Raw genomic sequence first — 13,447 nt, forward strand, 5'->3', positions numbered from 1 at the left:
CTCATTTTCTTTAGATGCCACTTTTTCAACTGAAGAACCACCTGTCAGAAAAAGGGATTTTTTTTTTTTTGGAATTGGGAGCTGTCATTTCGGACAAGATATTTTAAACCCTATGGTCAATCTTCCATCTTAAGTGACCCCATCCCTCTGAAAGGAAATGCCTTCCATATTCCTCCTAAAAAAAAAAAAAAAAAGGCAAAAGAAAACAAAACCTGACGACTGTTTCTTCTGCTCCCTGAGACACAAGGGCCATTGTCTTCTTACCTTTTGCCCCACCGATCTCTGCAGGACGTCCTGGACCTGGAGCCCAGATGGGGGAAGGTGGGGTGGGTTGATGGACGCACGGGGCAAGCGGCCTAAAGGAACACCTGGGAGTGGGGCAGGGCTGCACCCCAAGGCTTTGGTCCTCTCCCCTCTTCCATGTTCACTTCTCGACACCTCAGCACCTCCATTCTAAATAGCAAAGAAATGGCAAGCAAACAGTTAAACTGAACTAGGGTGAGTACTAAAGTGACAAGGCTCTCACCAAATGCTCCCCTCTGACCCCTTCCCCGTCGCCGCGGACTGACTCAGTGGACAGAGTCTGAGATTCCCGCCCAAGGGAAGAAGGCACGAGGATGAGAATGCCTTTGGGCCCGAGGGCGCGTGTGAGGTAGGACCATCTTCGGCCCGCGCCAAGTCCCCTTCTCTCATTTCTAGTTAAGTCAAGAATGGAATGAACCCGGCTGGTGGCTGCTGGGCTGGACAACTGGCCCCCGTCTACACCAACCGCAGAGCCTCAACCCGCGGGTGCGGACCGGTGGGTTCCCGGCGCGGAAGCTGCAGCGACTGCGTCCTCCGCGCGGACTTGACTGTCAGAGCCCCTGCCCCGGGGGGCGTGTGCGGCTCGCGCGGGGGGCCGGAGGACTCGACACGTCGCAGGGAAAGGAAAACAAAACAAAACAAAAACAAAACCCACCGACTTCCCCACGTTTCTCTGCAAAGAAATCGTAGGCAGAGTCGAGAGGGGGCGATTGAGCAGAATGCAGCGAGGCCGCCTCCGCCCGCCCGCCCGCCCACCCAGCGCCCCCGGAGCGCTGAGCGTCCCTGGCCCCCGCCCGGCCCGGCTTTGGGCCCCGAGCGGAGGTCGAGGCGAAGCGAGCGACTCATTCCACTCGGGCTTCCCGAGTACTCTCTGCTCCTCAGTAGTAAACAAAGTGTCGCCGTCGCCTCCACGTTGGTTTTCCTCATAGCAGTCAAAACACTGAGAGGACGAGAGACTCACAGAAACACTCGAGAATTACCAGAAAATAATAACAGAGAGCTTAAAAAAAACAGAGTGAGAGAGCGAGAGTGTGCGTGTGTGTGTGTGTGTGAGGGAGAGAAAAACACCCCACTACCCCCCACCAACCCACTGCGGCCTCCCGGTGGAAAACCGGGCCCCGCCCAGGCCGGCGTCCACTGGCTGCCTGGGCGGAGCCGCCGCACGCTCATTGGCCGCTCGGGCTGTCAGTCAGGGGCGGGCCGGCGCGCGCGCCGCCGCGGGCGGGGGACGGCGGCAGATCCAGTAAGTCGGGCGGCAGCGTAGTTGCTGCAGCTGCCGCCGTCTCCGCCACATTCAACAGGCAGCAGCGCCACGGTCGCGCAGCCCGGGAGAGTGAACGGTCCGCGGCGTCCGTCCGTCCTTCGTTCCGCGGGCCGTGTCAGCAGGAGCGCGACGCCGGCGCTGCCGGGGCCCGGCGACTCTGGCCTGCCGTCCCGTCCGTGCAGCGGACCCGGAGGAGCCTAGATGTTGATGGACCTGTGAAGTTAAGTTCTGGGCTCGCGCTTCCACTCTGCCGCCGCGCCTTCCTCCGGGTTTCCGTCCGCTCGCGGCACCGACATCAACCCCCGCCCGCCCCCCGCCCCCGGCCCCGGCAAATCTCGGACCGGCTCTTCTCGCTGTCTCCCCTCGGCCCCCGGTGCTGCGCTCTCTCACTTCTTGGCAGTCCCGCGGCTGGGGGAGGGGCGGGGGTCACCATGGCCGAAGCGCCCCAGGTGGTGGAGATCGACCCGGACTTCGAGCCGCTGCCCCGGCCGCGCTCGTGCACCTGGCCGCTACCCAGGCCGGAGTTTAGCCAGTCCAACTCGGCCACCTCCAGCCCGGCGCCGTCGGGCGGCGCGGCCGCGAACCCCGACGCCGCCGCGGGCCTGCCCTCGGCCTCGGCGGCCGCTGTCAGCGCCGACTTCATGAGCAACCTGAGCCTGCTGGAGGAGAGCGGGGACTTCCAGCAGGCGCCCGGCTCCGTGGCGGCGGCGGCGGCGGCAGCCGCGGTGGCGGCGGCGGCGGCCGCAGCTGCCGCCACCGGGGGGCTGTGCGGGGACTTCCAGGGCCCGGAGGCGGGCTGCCTGCACCCGGCGCCGCCGCAGCCCCCGCCGCCCGGGCCGCTGTCGCAGCACCCGCCCGTGCCCCCCGCCGCCGCCGCCGCCGGACCGCTAGCGGGGCAGCCGCGCAAGAGCAGCTCGTCCCGCCGCAACGCCTGGGGCAACCTGTCCTACGCCGACCTCATCACTAAGGCCATCGAGAGCTCGGCCGAGAAGCGGCTCACGTTGTCGCAGATTTATGAGTGGATGGTCAAGAGCGTGCCCTACTTCAAGGATAAGGGCGACAGCAACAGCTCGGCTGGCTGGAAGGTGAGTGGCCTCGGGGCTAACGGCCGGAGCGGGAGGGGGGCTCGGGCAGCCTGCCTGCCTCCTCCTGAGGTCGCGGTGGGGCAGATGAGGGGGCGGCTGGGCAAGTTTGCTTGGCCTGAAAGTGCAGAGCACGCGGTCAGTGCGTGAAGGGAGCGGGCGAGAAGCGCCAGGGGTGGGTCGTGGGCTTGCCCCGGACCCGTCGGGGGACCGGAATAAGTGTCTCTGCGCGCGCTCTAGTGAGAGTTGGAGCGGGACGGGGAAGGGGCTCGTTGAGACCTAAGGGAGTGAAAAAAGTACGCCAAGAAGTGGACCTCTGAGCGGGCAGAAAAGTTCGCCAGTGGAAGGAAAGGGGGTTTCACTGGGAGCTGCTCCGCCACGGCCCGCGCGGACTCGTGCAGCTGCTGCTTTTCTTCCAGGACCTCGGGGGTGAGGGCGGCTCTCCTTCGCCCCCGCGGCGCGCGTCCTCCTAGCCCCGGGACGCCCCGCGGAGCCGTTTCCGCCGCGCTGGGCTGGGGAGAGCGCGGCGAGGGGCCTCGGAGCCTTGCCGCCGGGGGACGGGGCTGCAGGTGGAGGGGACAGGCAGGGCGCGAGCCGGGAGGCCCGTCGGGGATGGCCGCGCAGATTTTGGAGGCCGGTGTGCATTTTGTTTTGTTTTGATTTTATTCGAAGTGGCCTCGAGTGCGGGGGGCCGGGAGCGCCCATCCCGAGGTAGCGCCTCCGACACGTGCGAAGGGACGGCCACCGCCTGCGGAGCGCCGGCGCCCGGCCGCGCGGGGCGAGCTAAAGTTCAAGTGTGACCCTCGGCGGGGGCGGGAGCTGGCGACGGCGAGGGAGGGGCAGCGGGCGCAGGAAGCGAGTGCCTTTAAAGGGCCAGCGCGCCCTGGCCTTGCGTGCCTCCGGGCCCTGCCGCGGCGCCGCGCGGCCAGTTCTTATCTGCGCCGGGAGGTACCCCCAAACTTGGCCTCGCCCAAGGTTCAAGGTCTTTAATTAGGCGAGGAGAGGACCCCCCCCCGGATGACCAGGGCCGGGGGCGTGTATATTCTCTTGCTTTGCCACCTCGGTGCCATCGAGCACGGAGGTACGGATCCGAGGGGCAAGGCGGGGTGCTTTGACACTAGTGTTTTGGGGGAGTTGGAGTGGAGGTTCGAATCTAGGGAACTCCTGCCTGCATGGAGGCCTGTAGAGGAGGTGCCTCGCCCTTTCTGCCTTTCTGAGAGAGAGAGACAGACCCGAGGAGAGACTCTGTGTGGGCAGGCACGTCCCTACCCCGAGGTGGAGAAGGCCCTGGGGCCCTCGGGAGGTCAGGCTCGGGGCTGGGGGTGCGGAGGCTTACGGGCCGTGCGTTCGCACTGCGGCTGCCAGAAGCTGCCAGTTTCTCACTGTCACAGGTGGAAGGATCGATGCGAAGGTTCTCTAGTTGAGCTAAACTCCTTCCTTACCCCTCATCTGGACTGTACAGCATAATCCAGATTTTCCTTTGCTGCGCACTTGTTACACCAAGGTGGTTTTACATACACTGTCATCTTTGTGGTTAATGTGTATAAAAACGGTTAAGTTAATCACATCGTATTAAAGTTCCTGGAGAAGGAGTCAGGATCTTATTTTTTTCCAAAGTGTATTTTAGAGTAAAGGCATCACTTATAACCTCATTACTAGGCATTACATGCAATTTTACCAAGTGCTTCAAAAAGGTAAAGTGCCTCCTTACTTTAAGCTAGGTATATACTCTTTTAAGTCAGAAAATCGGGGTTGCCTGCCAAATCCAATTTTACTTTAACATTTGAATTTAAGTACTTGACTGACTTGTTTATTTATCAATCCTACTTGAGCTGTTACAAAGCATTTGCTGTTAAAAAAAAACACTTTTTTGTTGTTGTTGGGCATTCAAAGTACAGTGTGTACTTACACCTTTTCTCATGTCCTTGGAAATGGATACAGCCTGCTTCAGCTTGCTGGAGTGGCTTTCTTTAAAGATAGGGAAAGGCAGAGTTTGGGGATTATTTTTAGTTTTGCCTCTCAAATGGCCTTAAGTCAAGGTATTCTTAAACTATTGTAGGAATATAACTTAAACGTTTAAGCTTTAGTGCTTTTTATAAAGATAGATTCTAAGGCCAAATCCTCCCCCCCTGCCGGCCATTTTTATTAGGTTCTTTACCTGTTCTAATTTTTTCCCCAAATGCAATTGTAATTTTTTTTAAAAAAATTACTGGTCAGAGCTAGAAGATCTATTAAATGTTAGTGAGAATTATCTGTCCAGAATTGGAGGCCAGGTAGCAGCTCCCAGTGGAAACCTAGTGGAGCTTTGGGAGAGAGCAGGCTGCCATTCTCAAGTGAGGAAATGTTTCAGGTGCAATCAGAGTCAGTTGGTGCAAGTCAGATTACAGCAAGCGCATTTTCACTTTGAGTAAAAGGGTATTTTAAGAAGAAAAGAAACAACCTGAAGTGTTTCTAACTCATAGCTAGTCTTCTGGTTGGAGTTTTCATAAAAATGAGTTACTTGTTAAAACGAAGTTTCACTCTCAGATCTGAAAAACTTGCTTGTTTTAAACATTCATAAAAAGGAGAAATTTTACTATGACTTTTAGCTTAAAAAAAATTCAGTTCTAAAATGCAAATCGACCAAAACTTAACTGTTTGAGGACTGAGGAGAGGCTGCTTTGGAACTAAATTATTTCCTGTGATTTACTACAGGGAATTAGACTGAATCTTTAAGTAAATATAGTTTCTTGTGCTTTACTTCCTGGGGCCTGCCTGAGAATTTGTAAGTCATTTGCATGGGACAAAATAGTTGGAAAGCTGTTAAAAAGTTCAAAACCTTTTAGTTCCTTCAACACTGGTAGTATTTGTGGAGTATGCATTTTGTACTTGTAGGAATGGTATGTTAAATCTGCTTTACAGTTGGTTAGAACTGTCATAAGGTTACACACAAAGTGGAAGGTGAGACTTTTGGAAATCCCGGGATCTTTTAAACCATGTACAGTACTTATACATAGTGAAACTTCATTTCCGTGACCTGTTATTTTTCCCCCCCCGTATAGAAAGCTTTCTAGAGCTTGGGAAGTAATATTGTGAGCTCTGGCTCTGTGTTTTGTGTTTTTGTTTTTTTTAATAGTTGTTTTGAGTTGACTCTTGTTTTGTGCTTTGAAATTATTTGGAACACAATGTAGATTAAAAGAATGCTTCAACAGTAAGACTTAACACTTGTTAAAATTTTAAATTGTTTTATTATGAGATATCACAGATATTCTTTATTTTGGAATAAGGTTTCTTTAATTTGGTCTGTGAACTGAGAGTGCATTTCCTCGTATTTAAAAATTCATATCTATTCTATTATTAGGGTTTGCAACCTGCAGGTGAGTAATTTAGCCACAGAGGTTCCATGGCAGGGATGATGGCTGCTTTCTTGCTGCACTGTCACGTTTGACAGAGTCCGGGTGAGGATTACTGAAATCACCTTACAGAAAACCTTTTTTACAGTTGGGTGAAAATGTCAATATATGTATTTGGGGAAAGGAGCATGAGGAAAGAGAATTGGGAAAGGGCATAATACAGCGAAGTATGCTCTAAGGCTGAAAGTTATGTGGGACTGATGTGACCATGTCTCATGCCTGAGATATTTTGTTCAGAAATTCCCAAATCGTTGTCAAATATGAATACCTTAATTGCTCCTCATAAGAACTTTATTTTTATTTTACTTTCGGTCTTGTGGCACATCCTTGGGGAGATGTGGCAGGAGGGGTGGCTTCTATTTTTGAATGATACTCAGCTTTGTTTTTCTTTTTTTAAAGTGGCAGACGTTTGAATACTGGAAAGAAGGCATTTTTAATTCTCATGTAAACTTCAAAAAAGATTAAAGTTTGTTGAGACACTCCCTTCCCGCCCACTACTGAAAGGCCATGACGTTGGCAATGGACACAAATATCGCCAGCTATCATGAGCTGCACAGGGGTCTTCTAAGTGGATGTATGAAATGGGGAGGGAGGAGCGAATACTGAGTGGTTGGTTAGAATCCCTAATAGGGTGCCAACTTTTTGCTTGCCCTTTCGCTGTAACCTCTTCATCCAAGCTTCTAAACTGTAATTCTGTGTGGCTTCCTAAGAGAACATCTGTCGGTATTGGCCTGGAATTTCTTTGGGAAGCCCTAACTATTTGCATTTTTCTGGAACGCTCTGCCCTTGGAAACTACCCAGTACCCTGGCATCATGGGAATTGACTGCCGGTTTTTTTGTCTTTGTGTGCCATCACTTTGGGGCTTCCTGGAATCCTCTCAGAAAGGCAGTGTAAACCCCATGGTGATGCGAGAGAGCAAAGGAGTTTGCAGTTGTGCTCTGCATGGAATGAGCAGAGTGGGTTCAGCCCTGCTTCTCTGCACCTCAGGACTTGCCTTGGCCTTCATAGTAACAAGTTGCAGAGACTTGCCCCCGCGCCTTGGGTCAGATGACCACCTTTTCTTGGTGCACACAAAATTCTGAAGTTGATGCAGTTGTTCCTCAGTTGTGAACCAGAGAAGACCAGATGAACTTGAAAGTGCTTATTTTGGTGTCTGAGGGGTAAAGGCTTGTATTCCAACGGATACGCTGTATGCGAACGTACAGTGTATACATACAATGCACAGTAAGGTGTAGGAGGAGTCCCCCTTTTCGCTAATTCCTGATAAGGACCAACAACACTCAAGTCAGTGGCACAGAACTTCTTTGCAGAGTATTACTACTTTTTTTTTTATTGGGGTCTTCTATAGAGCATAAGAAACATGCCAATGAATATTTGAACATTATTGATTTCATATGGTTCAACCTTTTTTTTTTTTTTTTTTTTTTTTGTGGTATGCGGGCCTCTCACTGTTGTGGCCTCTCCCGTTGCGGAGCACAGGCTCCGGATGCGCAGGCTCAGCAGCCATGGCTCACGGGCCCAGCCGCTCCGCGGCATATGGGATCCTCCCAGACCGGGGCACGAACCCGTATCCCCTGCATCGGCAGGCGGACTCTCAACCACTGCGCCACCAGGGAGGCCCTGGTTCAACCTTTAAGGAGAACTTTTTTTTCACTGGCATCCCAGTTTACTCCACCCAGTCTGCCTATGGTTTATTGACTTGTGGGTTAAGCAGTGCAAATAATGAATCTTGCCTTCCTTACCCCTTCCCCCCTGGCTCTTTTATCCGTCCTCATACAGCTTTGATATAACCAAAAGAAAAGAAAAGAAAAGCAAGCTAGTTTTGATATTGGGCCACGTAACATTGAAAAGCTAGATCTGCAGCGTTTTTCAGTTTATTTAGTGAATTTTCACCTTAAAGCATTACTTAAATAAGGACATACATTCAACTTGTGTCCTTTTTTTCAGGCCATATACCTTATAGAAAAAAAAAAAATAACAGAGCTGCGTGATGAGCTTCTGTAGCCCCCATGTCTGGGTTTCTGATGACTGCCGAAGCTGCACTCTTTATGGTCTAAGTTCTTCTCTTTTCTCAGTTCTCCCTTGACCTCTCTGTAGAAATCCTTTCTTACCTTGGGCTCAGTTACATTGTACTGTCCTGATCCTTGCCCGCATTCTGGCTTCTCCTCCAGTTGGTTCATTTTTCCTTCTATGCTCAATTGTAAGTATGCCTAGGACTAGGTGTAGACTTATTTTGATTCTTTCCTAGATAACTTACCCCTTTATTGTCCAAGTCTCCAATTAACTTAAGGCCATAAATGTCCCACTTTCACCTCCAATTCGACATGTCTAAACCCAAGCATACTATATTTCCTGTTCCTCTCAGATGAGGTTCCCATCTTGAGTTCCCTGATTTGGTTAATGGTCTTTAGCCCTTTCCCTCATTTTCACTCCTGGATGTCCTCTTCAGCACTTTCTTCTCATGGTGTTAGTGTCCCCAAGTCTGTTAGCTCTTCTTTCTCAGGGTCTCTTGAGACTTTCACTTCCCAGCTTCTAACCACTTCCCGGGTTAACTCTTATATCAGTCCCAGTCCATCCTATCCCCAGGACTTGGAGCATCCTGTGCGTCTACTGGAGCTTCCACAAATTTTCCTTAGTCTGCAAGGTTCAAGTAAGTTCCATCAACTTTCAACCTTGGCTTGTGTCTGAAGGCATTTTCGATTCTCTGAGTGAATGCCCGGTAACCTCTTAATTCCTGCTGCTGCGTACTTTTTTTTTTTTTTTTTTTTGCGGTACGCGGGCCTCTCACTGTTGTGGCCTCTCCTGTTGTGGAGCACAGGCTCCGGACGCGCAGGCTCAGAGGCCATGGCTCACGGGCCCAGCCGCTCCGCGGCATGTGGGATCTTCCCGGACCCGGGGCACACCGGGGCACGAACCAGTGTCCCCTGCATCGGCAGGCGGACTCTCAACCACTGCGCCACCAGGGAAGCCCAAGCCCTGCGTATTTTAATTTAACTTTAACATCTGCATGTTTTTGGCAGATCAGTTTTATTGTAAATACATGGGTGGAAAAAATGTTTTCTTGAAACATGGATCTTTTATGTTTCAGCTTCCTCTGTGTTCAAGATGCTTACATTCTGACATAGGGAATATAGCCAATATTTTATAATAACTATAAATGGAGTATAACCTTTAAAAATTGTGAATCACTGTATTGTATGCCTGTAGGTTATAACTTACATGATATTGTACATCAATTATACTTCAGTAAAAAAGATCACATTCTGTAATACTTGAGGATAATTTTATTAGTAGTATTACTAAAGAACAGTGATTATTTTCAGTCTATAGTCAAAGTATTTCCTTCCCATTTGTTGAATGATTATTGTGTATAAGTAGTATTGGATGCATTTGAATGATAGAAAAATGATTCAAGTGTGGATCCTGTAGGGAGATTAGATGTGACACATAGTAACTATGATACATGGTAGCATGGTTAAGTGCCTTCGAGAAAAATGGAGTTCTGGGTTGGCCATTTAGGTGGGCCTTGAAAATGGGATGTTATTCTCCCAGGATTTCATTATAAAATATTTCAAACGTTCAGCAGAGTTGGAAGAATTCTCACCTGAACACCCATATACCTACCACTTAGTTTCTACTTCTGCCATTTTATTATACTTGCTTTATCATATATTTATGCATTGGCACATCCATCTTCCCATCAATACCCTTAGTTTTTAAAATTTATTTTTGGAATGATGGAATGACATTCATAAAGGCATGAAAATAGGGGAAACAGTTTCTCTGAGTGATGGATGTATGCAACACACAGAAGGTTTGAAAAGTGTAGGAAGGAGAGTTTCTATTGTCAGACTGAACTTGGACTTTATATACATTATGAAAATAAAATTGTGTTATAGACCAAGTTTTTCTATGAGATTGTATGTTTGTTTTTGTAATATAAGAAATTATGAAAATAGGATTATATTTTTAGTTTTTTAAATGCAGTTTCTCAGAAACGTGTTCATGTGTAAAATATAGAGCATGGAATGCAGTGTAAAGACAATGTGCTGCATTTGATTTAAAACTGATACACAGAATGTGGTAATGCAGGGAACAGATTATGTAATTGACAATGCGACTAGTAGACATTTATAAAATGTTTAGATTTTTGCTTGGTCTGTTCCTTAAAATCAACTTTCACGCCCGGTGTCCCGGGGGCAGAGTGATTCAAACAAAGAAGGATCACTATTGATCGCAATTCTTACTGTTTTTTTTTTAAGTGAGAAATCTTGAAGTTGAAGTTAGCAACCTTTAGATATACTTAGGGCAATTATGAGTGAAAGTTATATTGACTTGAAAAGATGCTTTACAATTTAAATGTCAGTTCTCATGTTGTATTAGCTAAATATTAGATATCCTTGATAGCTTTCTCATTGTATTATATCTTTACCCACTAACCCAAGTACAGGATGAAGAAGGTTATAATGAGATGTTTTAACAGATCCAGAGGAGGTTAAATTTGGATAGGCTAAACCCACAATTGATGCCAAGCAGATAGACATAACTGCATGTATTCAGAATACTTGGAATGAGTCGGATTAGCTTTCGGTGAACTAAAAGGTTTAAACAAAAACTCTACTGTGGCACATCAAAAGGCAGAAATACAGATTTATTAAAACTTATTAGCCATTTTAGAAATGACGGGTGTTGAAGAAATGTAGGAAGCTATTTTACTAGTGTAAATAGTAAAATAGTAGCAGATAGCACTTTATTCAAAAGATACCCTGCTGTGGGGAGGGGGACAGTGAAGCAAAAATAGACTGCAAAACTCACCACTGTGAGGTTTTGTTAAATGAGTAAGTTACCTTCCACATGGATGAAACGGCTTTCAAAGCATGCCAGGCCATCACAGTTGCGTGACTGCTAATGATGTCAGGGTAAACTAGTCAAACGCAGGTAGGAAACAATATGGCACTGGCCAATCTAATTTTTTCCCGCTATTAATGTTTGTAGATTGAGTGAGGGTCAAAATTGCAGGCTGTGCCTTTGGTCTTTTCATTCCATAAGTAGAGAGAGATGTAAAACATCTTCATTCTTCAACGTGAGGGGTTTTACCTCCCTCTGGGAGGAAGTCAGAAGCAGTGTAGAGATGTGTGGGAGGATAGGTCATTTCTTCCGAGGTAGCCCCATTCCTGCTGACACTAAGTCATATGAGTTCTTTAACTCTTAGTGATCGTGGGTGGCACTACCGTCTTTTGAGAAGAGAATGTCACCTCTGAAGCATGTGGCCCACTGGTCTATACTGTGCACCTGTGACCTGGGCTGTGCTCTTACCTGCAACAAGCCCTGCCCCTCTTATGTACACCCCTGCTAGCCACACGCATGGAAATCCCAAGGCTGCCACCTTGTTTGATTGTGACTTGGTTCTGAAAATCTCTGTGTAGATCTTTGACCTAAAAAGAAAGTCTTTTTCTGCCTTGATTAATTTTCCCCCTAGATGATATTTGTGTTAATTACAGTGTCATTCTTTGTGTGGCTTAAGTTACAGAGCTGATCCTAATACTAAACTCCATGACCTTAACAGCTCTGGAGATGCTGCCCAGCTCACCTGATTAAAAGCAAAACTGTAACGAGAGAGAGGGTGGGAAGAGCCAGTGACCTGTGTCCATTTGTTTTTCCTCTGTTTAAGTCAAACAGATATTTCTCAGTTGCCATTCCTCCCAAATCTAGAAAATGGGTCATGGTTTTGTGAATCTCTCCTTTTGTTATATTAGAGATTTGCTAAGAATCAGGGTTGAGAAAAAATGTTTTTCTGTTTACAGCCATGATCCCGAAGTTGTTACACAGCTGCCTTTGCACTGCTAGTGAGGGGCCTGGTTTGCTGAGTTAAAACTTTGAAAGTAGCTAAAGGAACCTGGCTTCAGGAAGGGGGAGGGGACCTCAGTGGTTGCGTTTTGTACCTGCAGTAAAAAAGTCTCAAAGAGCATGATTAGCCCCCTCAGTCTTATTTGGACTCAAGCCAAGAGAGAGGCCTAGTGAAGGAAGGAGGGAGAGGAGAACCAGTTTGGGTTTTGTGGGAAGGTCTGGAGGCACTTAGCACCTTCTAGCACTGCCCCCCACCCCCAAATCAGTTTTTCTATTTTAGTTAGAAAATTAGTGCTTTTCCTCCACTAGTATCATGTCTCAGAAGCCCACCATGCAGGTGGCTTGAGGGGAGACCCATCTTGTCCGAGTTGAAAATGCCTGCACACAGAATTGGGGGTGGGGACGGTATCTTTGCAGTGGTGTTTGAGGGTAAGAGTGAAAAGGGTCTGTCTGAAAAGAAATGCATTTGAATTTCAAGTCCAATTTGGAGAGATAAATTATGATTGAGTTACATAATTCCTAGACTTGTAAATATTGTGTATCCTTCAAAGCTTGAAAACAAAATAACCACATAAATATCTGGAAATGGTCTATATAAGTAAATATATCATACCTCAGACAGTTTGGTTGCTTGGAAGCTAGGTCAAAGGAAATGGTTTGCATATGGTTTAGCTAGAGGCTCTTATTTTGGCAGATTCTTGAGGCAGTGTATTTTACTGGACTGCTATTTTGACATGAACTTTTTCACTTGTTAAGTGAAGGGTTGCATCAAGATAGGTGCATTGGAGATGTAGCTTCTTTATTCTGTGATGCTTAATTTGCGGAATCATCAATTTGTCACACCAGTGAGTGTTCCTTGTCAAGTTTCAGCCCGCCAAACTGTGATTTGAATACTGGAGAAACCCAGCTACCTTAAGGCAGGCGTTACATCACCTGTCTGTTCTGCAGGGCCAGCTCTGAAGGGGTCGGAGGGGAGGTAGTTGCAGAGGGGAACTTGTTGAACTTGTAAATATCAACGGAGGTTGTTTGTGTACCTGGTACCTCACTGGTTTGGTTGCATCTCTCTAAATTTGAATGTAAACGTATTTTCTCTGGATGGGTAGATATGCATGCCATCATGAAATTTACATGCAATGAATGTGAAAGCTTCCTGTGGACCATCCTACTGAGAGACCTTTTTGTAATCTGTGTGACTGTATTGGTCTCTCTCCTTCAGCCTTTTGGAATTTAACTTTCTCTTTAGTGGCCCATTATGACATTTGCATACATTGAATGTGAAAGATTCCTCCTATATGCTCACTCTCTTCTGTTACCTGTGTGCCCAGAGGGTTTCTTGACCCTTTTAGAATTCATGAAATAGAATTACTTATGTAGGGCCTGGATTTATATTTACTGTATACATTAACGTGCAGCCTTTCAGATTGTGATCTAATACTGATTTTAAACACAGTATTTGATGGCTTTACATTTTAGAAGAGGTCACCATAATGGTTTTTATTGCTGTTTTTGTTATCTTCTGAAATACGTGGGATAATTTAAAAAGTAATGCTAAAGAAAT

General features: G+C 47.7%; 1 protein-coding gene across 1 annotated transcript in view; it reads left to right on the plus strand.

Moving 5' to 3' along the window:
* Window positions 1-1,998: 1,998 nt before the first annotated feature.
* The window catches only part of FOXO1 (forkhead box O1), a gene marked incomplete at its 5' end in the record, with an annotated part of 88,687 nt that continues 77,238 nt past the window's right edge, over window positions 1,999-13,447 (plus strand). The window contains one exon of the mRNA XM_079721709.1: window positions 1,999-2,652. Within this exon, the coding sequence (XP_079577835.1) occupies window positions 1,999-2,652 (654 nt within the window). The remainder of the gene's footprint in view (window positions 2,653-13,447) is intronic.

The sequence above is a fragment of the Hyperoodon ampullatus genome (genome assembly GCF_949752795.1).
Source record: "Hyperoodon ampullatus genome assembly, chromosome: 16".
Taxonomy (NCBI): domain Eukaryota; kingdom Metazoa; phylum Chordata; class Mammalia; order Artiodactyla; family Ziphiidae; genus Hyperoodon; species Hyperoodon ampullatus.